General features: G+C 40.4%; 1 protein-coding gene across 2 annotated transcripts in view; it reads left to right on the forward strand.

The window, feature by feature from the left end:
* CCDC141 (coiled-coil domain containing 141) overlaps window positions 1-14,848 on the forward strand; it is a 214,981-nt gene that overhangs the window by 132,623 nt on the left and 67,510 nt on the right. For both annotated transcript variants that reach the window (XM_070045946.1, XM_030850759.2), the window contains exons 10-11: window positions 10,639-10,780; window positions 13,323-13,442. In XM_070045946.1, coding sequence (XP_069902047.1) covers window positions 10,639-10,780; window positions 13,323-13,442 — 262 coding nt within the window. The remainder of the gene's footprint in view (window positions 1-10,638; window positions 10,781-13,322; window positions 13,443-14,848) is intronic.

Here is a 14,848-nt window from a genome sequence, read left to right on the forward strand (position 1 = left end):
AACCAGAGACACACATAGTCACTGACCTCAATCCCATGCATACCATTTGGGACTTGCCTCCCTTCCTCATCTAATGATTTATCTGTCCAACGACCTGGGTCACCACCATGGGAGAGAAGCAGAAGGAGATTTCAAGTTGCAGCCACAGCTGGAGTGAAGGTGGAGTTTAGAATAATGACAATGGAAATAAACATAAATTCCACAGAGAAAAGTATGTGTTACTGAACATCACAATGGCTTCCTAGACTTCTGAATGCCAGCCACGCTACTAGGACACAAAACACTAAAATTCCTACTATCAGACATTTGAAAACTGGTGTGGATAAGAAGCTTAGGACTTAGTATCAAAGGAGTTTTTTTGTTGTTGTTTTTTTTGTTTTTTTATTTGCGGTACGCGGGCCTCTCACTGCTGTGGCCTCTCCCGCCGCGGAGCACAGGCTCCGGACGCGCAGGCCCAGCGGCCATGGCTCACGGGCCCAGCCGCTCCGCGGCACGTGGGATCCTCCCGGACTGGGGCACGAACCCGCGTCCCCCGCATCGGCAGGCGGACTCCCAACCACTGCGCCACCAGGGAAGCCCTCAAAAGAGTTTTATTTCATGCATTCTGAGAGCCAAAATAATGCCATGCATTTAACTTCTCTGAACCTCAGTTTCCTCATCGGTAAAATGGAAATGTGCATTTCATAGAGGATGTTTTAATCAAATGCGATAACACCACTCTGGCATATAGAAAGCGCCTGATAAATAACTGGTTCACTGATTTATTTACCTTCTATACAAAGAGTTTTAAAAGCAAAATATTAAGAGTTACATGGTTGCTTCATATGACTACGGCAGTCAGCTGTACCAAATCATATTCATTTTCACTAACTGGGGAAGGTTATATTAGAAATAGAGCAGATAAACATTTATCTTGAGGTAATAAAGGTAAAATTTAGTACTGGGGCAGATAGGAATTTCAGAGACCCTTAGATCTAATTTTTTTCCAGTTAGTTAATAAAATAGGACTTCAGAAGTTCACATTTATCTAAGATGAAGCTTCCCAGTAAATCTGAGAACTTTGTAGTTATTTTAGGAACAGATCCACACTGTTTTTCTAACCTGGAATCAAATACCTTTGAAATTGGAGCAGCCTCACAGGATAAATGATGATTATTTACATGTTTCCTTGCCCTTCTGTTTCCTCCCTAATGCTCAGGTGATAATTCTGAGTCATTGTTAAATTGTTTATTATCTTTTCAGAGTGTGATATCCGTGACATAACCTAAGTACACTTTAACATCAAAGGCATTTTAGCGCATTCGTTTGCATTTAGTTATGATGCGAGTTACCTATCATGGGATCTGATAATGGTCAAACCAGGCTTACGGTGAGGTTGAAAGCTCTGGATTCCGGCCCCCTCACCTCCTCTTAGGCCTTGCTTGGCATCATCTCTGAGCACTGAGTGTAAAGGTAGCCCAAAGGTACCCTGCTGCCAAGCAGGATAATGCATTTATTAAGCCACAGGAAGCTGTGGTGATTGGAAGTGCTGGGTCGGAGACCTTGTGTGAGGGTGAAGTTTTCCATAATTGGGCAAAAACGAGGAACCTCCTTTTTTGTGTTCTCAGTGAGCTACCAGTTCAGAACTCAAAAACAAGGAAACCATAAACAAAAGACAACCTATGAACTGGGAAAAAACGTTTGCAAATAATGAGATCAACAAGGGCTTAATTTCTAAAATATACAAACAGCTCATATAACTCGATAACAAAAAAACAAACAACCCAATCGAAAAATGGACAGAAGACCTAGATAGACATTTCTCCAAAGAAGACATACAGATGGCCAACAGGCACATGAAAAGATGTTCAACATCGCTAATTATTAGAGAAATGCAAATCAAAACTCCAATTAGGTACCACCTCACACCATTCAGAATGGCCGTCATTTAAAAAGTCTACAAATAACAAATGCTGGAGAAGATGTGGAGAAAAGGGAACCCTCCTACACTGTTGGTGGGAATGTAAATTGGTGCAGCCACTATGGAGAACAGTATGGAGGTTCCTTAAAAAACTCAAAAAAAATGCTACCATATGATCCAGCAATCTCACTCCTGGGCATATATCCAGACAAAACTATAATTCAAAAAGATACAAAACTGAAAAACATAGAAACACCCACTAAAACCAGGCTACTTTATAAAGTATTCATTTGGCTTTTCCTGTCCCTAAAATTAATTTAAGATTTACAGGTAAACTTGCTTCAGCGTTGACTCAATTTCTGCTCCTGCATAAAAGACTGTTCCAGTTTTTTGTTTTTGTTTTTTTTTGTAGTACGCGGCCCTCTCACTGTTGTGGCCTCTCCCATTGCGGATCACAGGCTCCGGACATGCAGGCTCAGCGGCCATGGCTCACGGGCCCAGCCGCTCCGCGGCATGTGGGATCTTCCCAGACCAGGGCACAAACCCGTGTCCCCTGCATCGGCAGGCGGACTCCCAACCACTGCGCCGCCAGGGAAGCCCCTGTTCCAGTTTTTATTCTACCTTGCTGTGGTGAACTTAAGCTTATAAACCTCATCCTGACTGAATACTTTGCTTTCATATAACCTTAAGTATTGCCCTTTTGCTCTAACATTTATTGTTATTCATTTAATGTTGATTTTTCATATTTTACAGAGAAATAGAAACAGGGGTAAGTCGGGATTTTTCATTCTCTTTTCACGATTTTCTTTTATGTTGACTACCACTACATACCCTGTTTGATATTGCGAATGATAATGAACTTTAGACAGAGCATGGTTCATTCAGTCATTCATTTGCTCATTCCCAAAATATTATTGATTGTCTTTGTAGATCAGGTGCTCCCAAGCATCTAATGTGATAGGTGAAGTGCCTGCCCTCATGCTGTTTATATTCTGCTGGGAAGAAAGAGTCAACCAACAAATAAATCAACAGATGAGATGCTCTTACACAGCAATGAGAACTGTGAAAAAAAAAAGTGAAATGGGCTAGAGAGTGACTGTGGGGAGGGGACCATTTTAGACATTGTAGTCAGGGAAAGATTAAGGAGAGGAGCTACCATGCAAGTGGCTGGGAGATGAGTGGACCTGGAAGAACAACAGCAAAGGTGTAGCAGAAGGAAGGACAGTGTGGCTGGAGGAGAGCGTGACAAGGGGAAAAGGCATAAGACAAGATAAAATAGTTAGGTGGGAGTTAGACTATGTCCAAGTGCTCGTTGGCAATAAAGGCAACGCTTGTGTGCTTTATCTACATTAACAAATTTTATCCTCAAGCCACCCTGTTATACAGATACTTCTATTACCATTGTCCCTGTTTTGCAGGTGTAGAAGCTGGGGCTCAGAGAGGTTCAAATAACTTACCTACTACCTGTCACACAGTGGTAAGCGGTGGAGTTCAGGTCTGAACTGCTCTGTTAGGTTGCTAGCTCTGTCTCCTTTCTTTCAACTTCAGTCGTTAGCAAGGAGGCTGACCACTTAGTGAATGTGGATTTTTTTTTCATTCTAACACACTTAAAATGTGCTGTATCTATCTTCTAATTTCAACTCAAGTCTCACCTTCCCTGCAAAGTTTTTCTTTCTTTCTGTCTATTTAAAACATTATTGAGCATTCGTATGACATACCAGCACTGGGCTTCAAGGATAGTCAAAGATACATAAACCTGGCCCTGAGTCTTCAGAACCTTATTAATGGCCAGTAAGGGAATGACATGTCAAGGGAGTGTGATCTAGGTCTGAGGAAGCCCTTGGGACAGTGGGTGTTAGGGCCACATCTTCAGAGAAGAGAGACACAATCCCAAGCTCCTGTGACCAGGATGGGTCAAGTGAAGGAGTGAGACTTGAGAAGACCATTGTTGAATTTGATAATCTAAGATGGGTGAAGGGTCTACATCTTCAAGCCAGGATGAACCTAATCAAAACCTACCACACAATAGTTTTTTAATTCCTTTGTATTTGTCAGCCCTATCTCACTTTTTACTCTGTGGTGTTCTGACTCATTTCTTAGTTGTTTGACTTGTGACAGCATCATCTCCCCATCCAGACCATGACATCAACTTGAGGTCAGCCTTCAAGGTCAACCATGTAGGAAGCCTCTTTTATGCTCCTTATCTCAGTATTTACACACTAGGTGACTTGATTTGAAATGTTAAGGGGCTGGTGTGGCATAAAGGAAAGTTTAGGTCATAGCAAAAATATTTTTAAAGATCTTACGTGGAAAACAAACAAAAATAATCCCCACCCTCCAACAACATAAAACAAAACAAAGAAACAAAATCAGAAATCCCTTTGTATCAGAGTCATCTATTGTCACATTTTGTAGGAATTCTACCAAACATTTAAGAACTTAAAATAACTTTTCTTAAAAAAGTTTGATGATATATTTAGATGGTAAATATCAGATACTGAAATTTAGGAAATTGCGAAGTTGAGTTATGACAGTGTTAACTCAGCCGCCTTCCAAATATTTTCATGTCTGTATTAAGTTGTTCTCTTTAGGGGTTGAATAAATGTCATAATTGCAGTCTGAATCTGTTACCATTATTAAGGCTTGTATAATTCTGAAACTCTTAGTATGGAATGCACCCAAAGTTTACCCTTTCTATTAAATGTAGGACTAATTAGATTAGGTTCTTGTAAAATATCTAGGAGTCACTCATTGCAATATGAATTTATTCATTTATAATACTGATGATGTGATGTGAAATAGCAAGGATCCCAGAGTTAGAAGTTCTGAAACTGCAGGGTCTACAGAGGAAGCCTGACTAAAGGGGCAGAAACCTGTGCCTTGGACAGCTGAGGGGGGGAGTACTCTCCAATGAGAGGGCTTAGAGAGGAAAGAACACCAGAAAGAAGAGAGGAAGAGATGTGAGTGGACAAATGCATGAATAAACTGCTCATTACAGTGTTGTTTATAGTAGTGCAACCACCTAAATATTTTCAGAAAATAGGAAACTGTTCCAGTAGTTTAAGGGCAAGCACAGTATGGAATAATCTAAGCCAATATCAGAAGAGTGTTTTTGAGGAATATTTGAAGACAGAGAGTATCCTCACAATAAAATGTTAAGAGGATAAAGTAGGATCCAAATCACATATATGGCATCTTACTAACTTTGGAGGGGAAGGGGTGGAAAGGACTGCCAAGAGAAAAACTTTCTGGAAGGAAATACATTAAAATGTATTTTTATATCTTCTAAATTACCTCAAAAGAGAATATTTGTCTGGTTAGCTCTTACTGTGCCCCTTTTATGTGAGGATTTATGTCATCAATCAGGGAAAATGTTCAGCAATTTAAATATTGATTTTCTGTTTTTCTCTCTTTTCTCTCCTCCTGTAACTCCCAGTAGAAGAATGTTGGAGGCTCCCAGTCTGTCTTAGATGTCTGAACGATCTTTCATATTTTTCATTCCTCTATCTCTTCGCACTGCGTTGCCAATGAATCCCTCATATTGAGTTTTCTCTTCTGTTAATTTTCCCTTTGTTTTCAGCCATTGAATTCTTTTGTTTGTTTTCATAACTATACTGTTTTCATTTCTAGGATTCCTAACTCATTCTTTTTCCTATCCAATTTCGTTTTACTTCTGACTGCTTTTGCTTCAGAGTTTCTTGTTTCTTGATTATGGGTGCTCATTTTTCCTTTATCTTTCTGGTGATGTGAAACATATTTATAAAGTCACTTTCAGATTGCTCTACTTATTTTCATTTCCGGTAGAGCACATTTAGCTCTTGATTGTTGAGTGTCTTTTCTTAGGATTCATTTTCCTCATGTGTTTTGAAATTTTAGATTGTCCTTCTGGATGGGAAGTGTTTTTTCTTCAGCTTTATTTTCCTTGCTTTGTTCTCTACTCTTTTTTTTTTCTCCTTAGCAGCTTTGCAATGATTTCCGCCTGAACTCACAGGGTCTCCTGTCCAGAATCAGTCTTCTGCTATTTGATCAGGGTCACCCGAGCTCCCATAGAGCTACTGGGGCTCTCAGAGGTGCAGCCAGAAATCCAGGTTGGGGCACAGTCGGGGTTCCTGACTGCTCTGCTATGTCTGATTCCTTGGCTTCAGCAGCAGTGGGCTATAGCATTTTTCAAACTCCTTTTACAAGAGGGAGAATCCCGTCCCTGTTACTGATTTCAGGGAGAATCCCAGCTATGGGACCCTTCATGGAGGACATGTTTTGGTCTCTCTGACCTCATAGGAGTGGAACATGTGGGCATCTCTGCATGGATCTGGACCAGAACCCAGGAACCCTGTAGTTTCAGCCCCACTTACTACTTGCTGTTTCTTTATTGTCATGTGTATACAAGAGGTACATGTGGGTGTGAGATGTTTGGTGGGCAGTGATTCTCAATGTGTACAACTTAAGTCAGAAAAAAATTATTGTAAAAACATACATATCCCTTCCACAGTTCGAATGGCACTTTTTCAAAGTAGGGATGAAAACTAGATGGTGGCGATTGTTTCCTCCAAAATAGAGATGATAAACATGAAGCGTTCCTGTCCAGAGATCAGGAAGATATTTTTTCCCATTTTCAAAGTATAATTTGTCCATAGACAGAAAGAAAAAAATGATCAGCTGATCCCTTCTGATGAGATAGAGTGAGCTGGCGCGTGCTTAGCATCTGGTTCAGCTGCTAATCCAGATGGGCTCCCAATAGTAATTTATGAAAGGTTTGAAAGCAACTTGCTGCTCTCAGGAAAGAATCATTAGAACACATCAACATTGGGATTTACTCTCTTCCCGCAGCCCTGGTTTGTAACAAATGCAAAGACAGGGCAACCGCTTCCATAGAGCAAATGTAACAGTCTATTTTTGAGCCAGAAGTCAATATGTCTCTGCTCTCTGGGAGGGAAAAAAAAAAAATCAATCATTTTTCTTTCCCCCTTCCCTCCCCTCTCCTGGCTCAATGAATAGGGGAGAAAATACTCCCATGATGGAGTTTCTAACAAATGTCTAAAGAAACCTTCACAGTCTGTCACTCCAGAGTATCTGTGATGCTTGAAGAAGTCAAAGTCAATGTCAGGAATAATCTGATGTACCCCATGCTCATACTACAGGCAGGAACCATCTAATCCATTCATAGACAGGCAGCCCAAAGATCAAGCAGTATTTCCAATGCAAGTTACAGAGCCACAGATTGTTAGGCCTAGAAAGCTGGTCCACTGGTAGCTCCTCTCCCACCCCATCAGGCAGCACATGAGCAATGCGGCTTCATCAGAGTCAGAACAAAATGCCCAGGCACTCCCGTCAACCAAGTTTCTGTTATCAGTCCCCAGTTCTTGTCCCATCATTTATTTAATATTACTGTGAAGTAACAGGACTCATTTCTGGGTGGCTGATGGAATTCTATTAATTTATTTTCAGTTAATGTAAGAATTGCTGGCAGAGTGTGAGGTCATATTTTTCCTTTGATCAAACCATCTGCATTTCACTCTCTGAGGAAATTGGCAATATGCATGCTATACATGTTTTAAAATGTTTTGGAATGTTCAGAAGAAATGTCTGGAATCAGTGTTTCAAGTTTCCAACTGAAAATGATAGAATAGGGCTGGTTGTAAGCTGCAGACTAGGTTTTCACCAAGGAGGAATGGAGAGGGAGAGGCCCTGGGGTTAGGAGTGTGACAGATATACTCCAACTGGGAATCAGGTAGAAGGAAGGGATTAATGCCTGATCAGACAGAGATGATCTAGCTGAGGACAGAGGAAGATAGGAGCTGGCTAGGGTAAGCAAGATAATTGAGAACTTCTTGTACTAAGGATGCGGTCTAAGTGACAAATAAGAAGGGAATGCACATGGGACAGGCAATTCAGTCTGTCCCTATAAGGCTTGAAACAGTGGAGGGAAGTATCAGTCAACCTAACTATGAATCCTAAACCATCGAAGAAGAAATTGGGCAGTCTTTGGATAGCCTAAAACTTCTATAACTGGGCAAAGGGCAAAGTCATCTTTTTTTTTTTTTTTTTTTTTTTTTGCGGTATGTGAGCCTATCACTGTTGTGGCCTCTCCCGTTGCAGAGCACAGGCTCCGGATGCGCAGGCTCAATGGCCATGTCTCATGGGCCCAGCCGCTCTGCGGCATGTGGGATCTTCCTGGACCGGGGCACGAACCCGTGTCCCCTGCATTGGCAGGCGGACTCTCAACCACTGCGCCACCAGGGAAGCCCGCAAAGTCATCTTTGTTTAAAAACAATTAGAAACCGTTACTAGTGACATTTTTAATACAGTAACTATCTGTGCATATGTTCTTTTTCCTTAAATCTGTGTCTTGTCTTCCCTTAAATATTGATCAAAGTGTACTTTATTTAATTTGAAAATATGCATTGATCTGCTTCTTACAAGGCTATGTAGCTCAGGGCTACAGAGGATAAATGAATGAAAAGAATGTTGTATTTTCCCTTAATTTATAATGCAATAGATATACAGGATAAGACATAAATCACCACAAAATAAGACTAATCTCGTAGGTCATTGGAAAATTAAAAATGAATGATCCATCCAAAGACAGCAAGAGATCCTGTTTGGCTCGTTGTGATTCATCTAAATTAAAATTGTGAGTTGCTAGAGAGCAATATATTTATGGAAGGAATGCTTGATTTGTTTTTGTTTCCCCGTTTCCATTTTCTGTGCTGGAGGGGCCTTCAAGATGTGAATTTGAATAAGATATCGTGCCCCTCTAGTGGTCACTTTGCAAACTACAGACAGACATTTCATTACCTAGAGAAGCCAGCCAATTTCAAAAGAGCATGCCAGCCAGGCTAATCCTGTTTCCATCAACACTGAGTGCAAGGGAAAGTGAAATTTTAGAATACTCCCCCCCATCCCCATCATGTGTCATGGACCCAGAAAAGGTACTATGAGGTGGTAAAGAGTGTGGACTCTGGGATCAGATGAATAGGTTCAAATCCCAGCCCTGCCATTTAATAAATGTGACCTGGGCAAGTTACTGAGCATTTCTGTACCTCACTTTGCTCATCTGCAAAACAGAGATAACAGGTATAGCCAGATCATCGGGTAGTTATGAGAATTAGAAGAGATTACTTAAAACATTAAAAATGGTTCCTTGTCACAGTAAGTGGATTATTTTTAGAAAATGTTTACCCATTTACTATGACAAGCTTTATTCTCTGTACCTATTTTCCACAGTGCTTATTCACCTTTTCTTTTTTATTTATCTTTCTCATTCCAAATTTGCATGTTCTACAGAAAAACCATAACATGTAGGACAACTGGGCTTTTAAGTGCCTTTTTAGCATGCAAAGTCTAAAATGTAGTTAAAATATGATTACTGTTACCAATATAATATTTTTACAGAATTTGTGGATATAAGTACAAGGATTATTTGCTAAACTCTCCTGATTTCTTGATTATACTCTTCACTGTCTCTGAGTTATTAAAATGTGAAACGAGTTGTTTCAAGTGTAATGTCTGTGGGACCTTAGGCGTCAGGAATAAGATTTCCCCTCCAGTTAAACTTCTCTGGGACTCCGGTGGTCCCACAGGACACACTTGAATCCCATGTGCATTCAACAAGATTCTCAAGCCGCCTGATGACCTCTAAACTCTTGGCAGCCTCATTGTCATTCCTGTGAAGTCCCGTTCCCTCTCAGGCAGTTGGGATCCTGCCCTCATTTCGTTACTAATTCAATTCATTTTTACTGAGTCATAAATTAATTTTTTGAGGTAAAACTACTGAAATCTGTATCTTGTTCCAAGATCTTTTAAAGCTCTGGGTAATTAAATGTGAGAGTTATCAGCTCATCTTTATGAGTATTGGAAGGAAATGACTGATAGGAAATTAAAGACTTCAACTTCTTATATGCAGGGAGAGGGTCTGTCTCAGGGATAGGTTGAAAAATTTTAAAGTGCTCACTGGATCAGCAATGTCCTTTCATTGTCTTGCATTGCTAGTAAGCCTGTGTTGGAAATGGTTAGGAAACTTGCTAATGTGTCTTTAGACCACAGCAAACGGGGTCCAACTCAAAGTTCATTTGTTGTTTTAAAGACATTTTCATTTTATGAGCTGTCATGTCACTTTTCATTTTCTCATGAGGCCAGCACAGGTACAAAATGACAGTGTGAGGCTTGGTTTCTTTTTATGAACAAGTACATCAGATTCCTCATTGTTGGTGATACCTTGGTTTTCACCTAATGATTACAGCCTTGAGCATTCGTAAGTATCCAGAACAAGGACCTTAGTGTTACATAAATATTTTACCCTATTGGATCATTCAGTGTTTTGTTAATTGGCTGATCTACACTTCTATTCAAAGAGCATCTTTAGATAAATGAAGCTTTTAAATAACACCCCCAGGAAAACTCTTGGCAAACATACTGTGTTTTTTGCCGTAAGCTTCTCAAAATATCTTAAAGAAATATTAGAAAGTGAACCTTTAGAAGAGAAGATTAGAACTGGTTACAAAAACCCATAACTCATCTTTTCCCTCGGGACTGACCGACTTAAACAAAACAACATAATTTGGTTTTGGTCTCTGCTGTACCAGGACTACAGCTTCTTAACTTCTATTATCCTAAAGCCTGAAGCTTAGTAACTTTGATCAAGTCATACTTATCATGAAAGGTTCATTTTCAAATGTTCCCTGTTCCTGGGGCCTCTCTATGAGGGTGGAGTGAACTAATAGCTGGCTTGTTCCATTCAGCTCTCGGGTGACCGGTGTCCGTGAGATGATGGGATGCATCAAGAGGCGAGTTGATCATCTGACTGAACAGTGTTCAGCGCACAGGGAATTTGCTCTTAATAGACAGCAATTAACAGCCTCAGTGGAGGGCTATTTAAGAAAGGTAATTTCATAAAATGTGTCCTCCTTAAGCTACTATTTATTTCTTGGTTTGCATAAGTTTCTTTATTTTTAATTTTTCATTGAAGTATAGTTGACTTACGATATGTAAATTTCAGGTGTACAGCACAGCGATTCAGTTTTTTTTTGTGGTACGTGGGCCTCTCACTGCCGTGGCCTCTCCCGTTGCAGAGCACAGGCTCCGGACGCGCAGGCCCAGCGGCCATGGCTCACGGGCCCAGCCGCTCCGCGGCATGTGGGATCTTCCCCGACCAGGGCACGAACCCGTGTCCCCTGCATCGGCAGGCGGACTCTCAACAACTGCGCCACCAGGGAAGCCCTCAGTTTTATATATATATATATATATATATATATATATATATATATATATATATATATATATATATATATATATATACACTCTTTTTCAGATTCTTTTCCATTAAAGGTTTTTACATAATGTGGAGTATAGTTCCCTGTGCTGTACAGTAGATCCTTGTTGGTTATCTATTTTATGCATAAGTTACTATTTAGATGCAGCTCCTTACCTGGTGATAATAGATGATGGTATGGGAACTGCAGCATGCGGGCACGGTGGGAGGATAGGGGTGTGTCTCCTTAGGATTCCCTTCATCCCACATTAGCCTTTATATTCAAACAGAATGAAATTGTAATTCACTACTGCTCATCAACCATCCCTGCCCCAGGTTGCCAAAACTAGAAGTGTCATCCTCCCTGCCTCCCAACCCAGAACATGTTTACACAAAGGCAGTTCTCATTTTGCACAGAACTGTGTTAATTGAACCATGTGTATATTGTGATTGTGTCCTCTTTGATTTACGTGGTTCTGTGTGTGGCTCCAATATGCACATTTTAGTTAACATGGCACCACACAACACAAGAACAGCAGGTAGATACCAAAAATGATGAGTTTTAGGGGTTCCAGGAATAAATTGCCATTATCATAATTTATTGAACCAAGACAGTGCAAAGGACATGGCCACTCTGAATAAAACCATATGTGTGAAAATCCTTTCTACAAAGTGAATATAGTGGTTTGAAGAATTTTATTTCCCATTTTCAAAGAGGAATAAAAACAGGCAGCTACTATTTGACTAAATAAAAAATTACTTGTCTGGGGGCTTCCCTGGTGGCACAGTGGTTAAGAATCCACCTGCCAATACAGAGGACACGGGTTCAAGCCCTGGTCTGGGAAGATCCCGCATGCCTCGGAGCAACTAAGCCCGTGAGCCACAACTACTGAGCCCTTGTGTCACAACTACTGAAACCCGTGAGCCTAGAGCCTATCCTGCACAAGAGAAGCCACAACAATGAGAAGCCCGCGCACTGCAATGAAGAGTAGCCCCCGCTCGCTGCAACTAGAGAAAGCCCGTGCGCAGCAACGAAGACCCCAGGCAGCCAAAAATAAATAATAAATAAAATAAATAAATTTAAAAGAAAATTACTTGTCCGTAGATGGGGTTATAGCAAAAACTAGTAATATCTCAATTACATTAATGCTAATGAACCATGTTGTAAAGTCTGGGTCTCAAATTTTCAATGATGTTTTTTCATTAGCTACAATGGACTTATATACCTGACTTACACAAGTAGAATTAATAGACTTCACAGGAGAGGTCATTAAATAACCAAGTCTCTATCTAAATTGCCTCCTTGCCTGTTATTGATCCAGAGATGGGAATTTGAACCTTGTTCTGATGCCTGAGTCCAGGGAGATTACAAACATGGCGGCAGCTGTAGTGCTGCATTCCCTGGAGCTTGAGATTCAAGCGAATTTGGTGGTGGTGGAAAACACAGTAGAAACTCAAACAGCTGCTGTTGCTTGTGTGGCTACTGCCAAGTCAGAGCCAATTTGACTTTGGGAAGTATGAACTCTAGTCAGAGCAAGGCAGTAACTTGAATTGAATAGAACCCCTTAAACCTCACTGTATTCACTAATTCATGTGTATTGAAGATCAAATCATAATCCCCCACGTTCATCAATTAAATGCCTAAGCGTGTTTCTGTTTTGTTATTACATGTACAGCATGTGGTGCTGTCCCGGGGCCCCTCAGCCCTAAATATAGTAATCCATAAAGTGATCTAATACCTATGCTGGACCTCTGCTTCAAAATATACCTGTAAATTGGGCCCCTTTCAGTGTACAGTGTATGATCATGACTTAATGCACCAGAAAAATTCATTTCTACTGATGTGTTGACAAGTGAATTATCCTTTCTACGTAATATAGATAATAAATTCTTAGAGAATGTGGATTATTGCCTACATCTCATCGCTGTTAATAAAAGAAATATCTGTAAACATATATCCTCTATTGGTGAGTCAGTAGTATTACCTCATATGAAGAGCAGCATTATGAATTTAAGTAGGAAATACTGAAATATTAAACTATTTTTAGATTAAAATTGATATACATTTAAAGTATAATGGGAATGTAGAGAGTAATATTTATCTCCTCTACACATATGCATACATATATGCCAATATATATTACTAAGGGTGCAATATATTCTTTATTCCTAAAGGTGGAAATGTCCATTCAGAAAATCAGCCCAGTAATTTCTAATGCAATGGATGTCGGTTCCAGCCTTTCTGAATCAGAGAAGATTTTGAGTACATATCTGGAACTAGATAAACAAGCTAAGGTAAATAAAATGAGTTATTATTATGGTTATGGTTTTGTAAATATGATTTTTCTTTATTTTCAGTAGCTATAAAACTTAATCCTAACTCCCTTGAGGGCTGCAATTCTAAATTAGTCTTCTGGCAGATAATGACTTAAAAACGGCTACCATTATGTGTATCTAAAGTATATTTACAGGTGCATTTAGTAGGGCGTTTGAGCTCACGGAAGCTCAGCATTATAGCCTGGTGCTAAACACTCATTTGGCCCTCTTTCCTAGCCTAGGAGATGTTAGCAGCTCCTTGAGGCCAGGAGAGCGCCTCTTCAAGGCTATTTGTGATTTTCTGCTAGAGTAAGTTGCAAGAGAAAATTACCAAGAGCAACATGCATCAGTGCTAGATTCCAGGAGGCAAAAAAATCACAATGTTGTTTGCACACCCAATGTTTAGAGACAGAAACTGCCCCCTCCTCTGCCTGGCACCTTCTCTAGCACCCTCTCACCCCTTTCACATGGGACTTAGGTTCAGACATTCCTGCTAGCAGCTCCAAACCTTCATGAAGTCCCTGCCCGCCCCAGCAGGTGGTTAGGAAGGTGAGGCAAGTGCCCAGGTCTCTAGGAAACAGCCTCGCTATTCAATCATTTCTTTTTTTTGAATTTAATTTTTATTTTACATTGAGCTACAGTTGATTTACAGTGTTGTGTTAGTTTCAGGTATACAGCAAAGTGATTCAGTTATACATATACATATATCCATTCTTTCTCAGATTCTTTTTCCATATAGGTATTACAGAGTATTGAGTAGAATTTCCTGTGCTATACAGTAGGTCCTTCTTGATTATCTATTTTATATATAGTAGTGCATATATGTTAATCCAAAACTCCTAATTTATCCAAGAGTCTCCTTCACAGACAGCACCGCCACCTGAAACTCACGGATGAACCAATTATTAATGGGCTGTTTTTAATTCATTTTTTAAAATGTCTAAAATGAAATGCATGCCTGAACTCAAGTTCATTTTTTTAAAAAAGAAAGCCTCATATATTTTATTTAGAGAAGTACTTTTTCTTTTTTTATAAATTTCTTTATTTATTTATTTTTGGTTGCGTTGGGTCTTCGTTGTTGTGCACGGGCTTTCTCTAGTTGCAGTGGGCGGAGGCTACTCTTCGTTGCGGTGCGCGGGCCTCTCATTGCGGTGGCTTCTTTGTTGCAGGGCACGGGCTCTAGGAGCAAGGGCTTCAGTAGTTGTGGCATGCAGGCTCAGTAGTTGTGGCTCGAGGGCTCTAGAGCGCAGGCTCAGTAGTTGTGGCGCACGGGCTTAGTTGCTCTGTGGCATGTGGGATCTTCCCGGACCAGGGATCAAACCCGTGTCCCCTGCATTGGCAGGCAGATTCTTAACCACTGCGCCACCAGGGAAGTCCCTTCATTT

This window comes from Globicephala melas, chromosome 7 (genome assembly GCF_963455315.2).
Source record: "Globicephala melas chromosome 7, mGloMel1.2, whole genome shotgun sequence".
NCBI lineage: Eukaryota > Metazoa > Chordata > Mammalia > Artiodactyla > Delphinidae > Globicephala > Globicephala melas.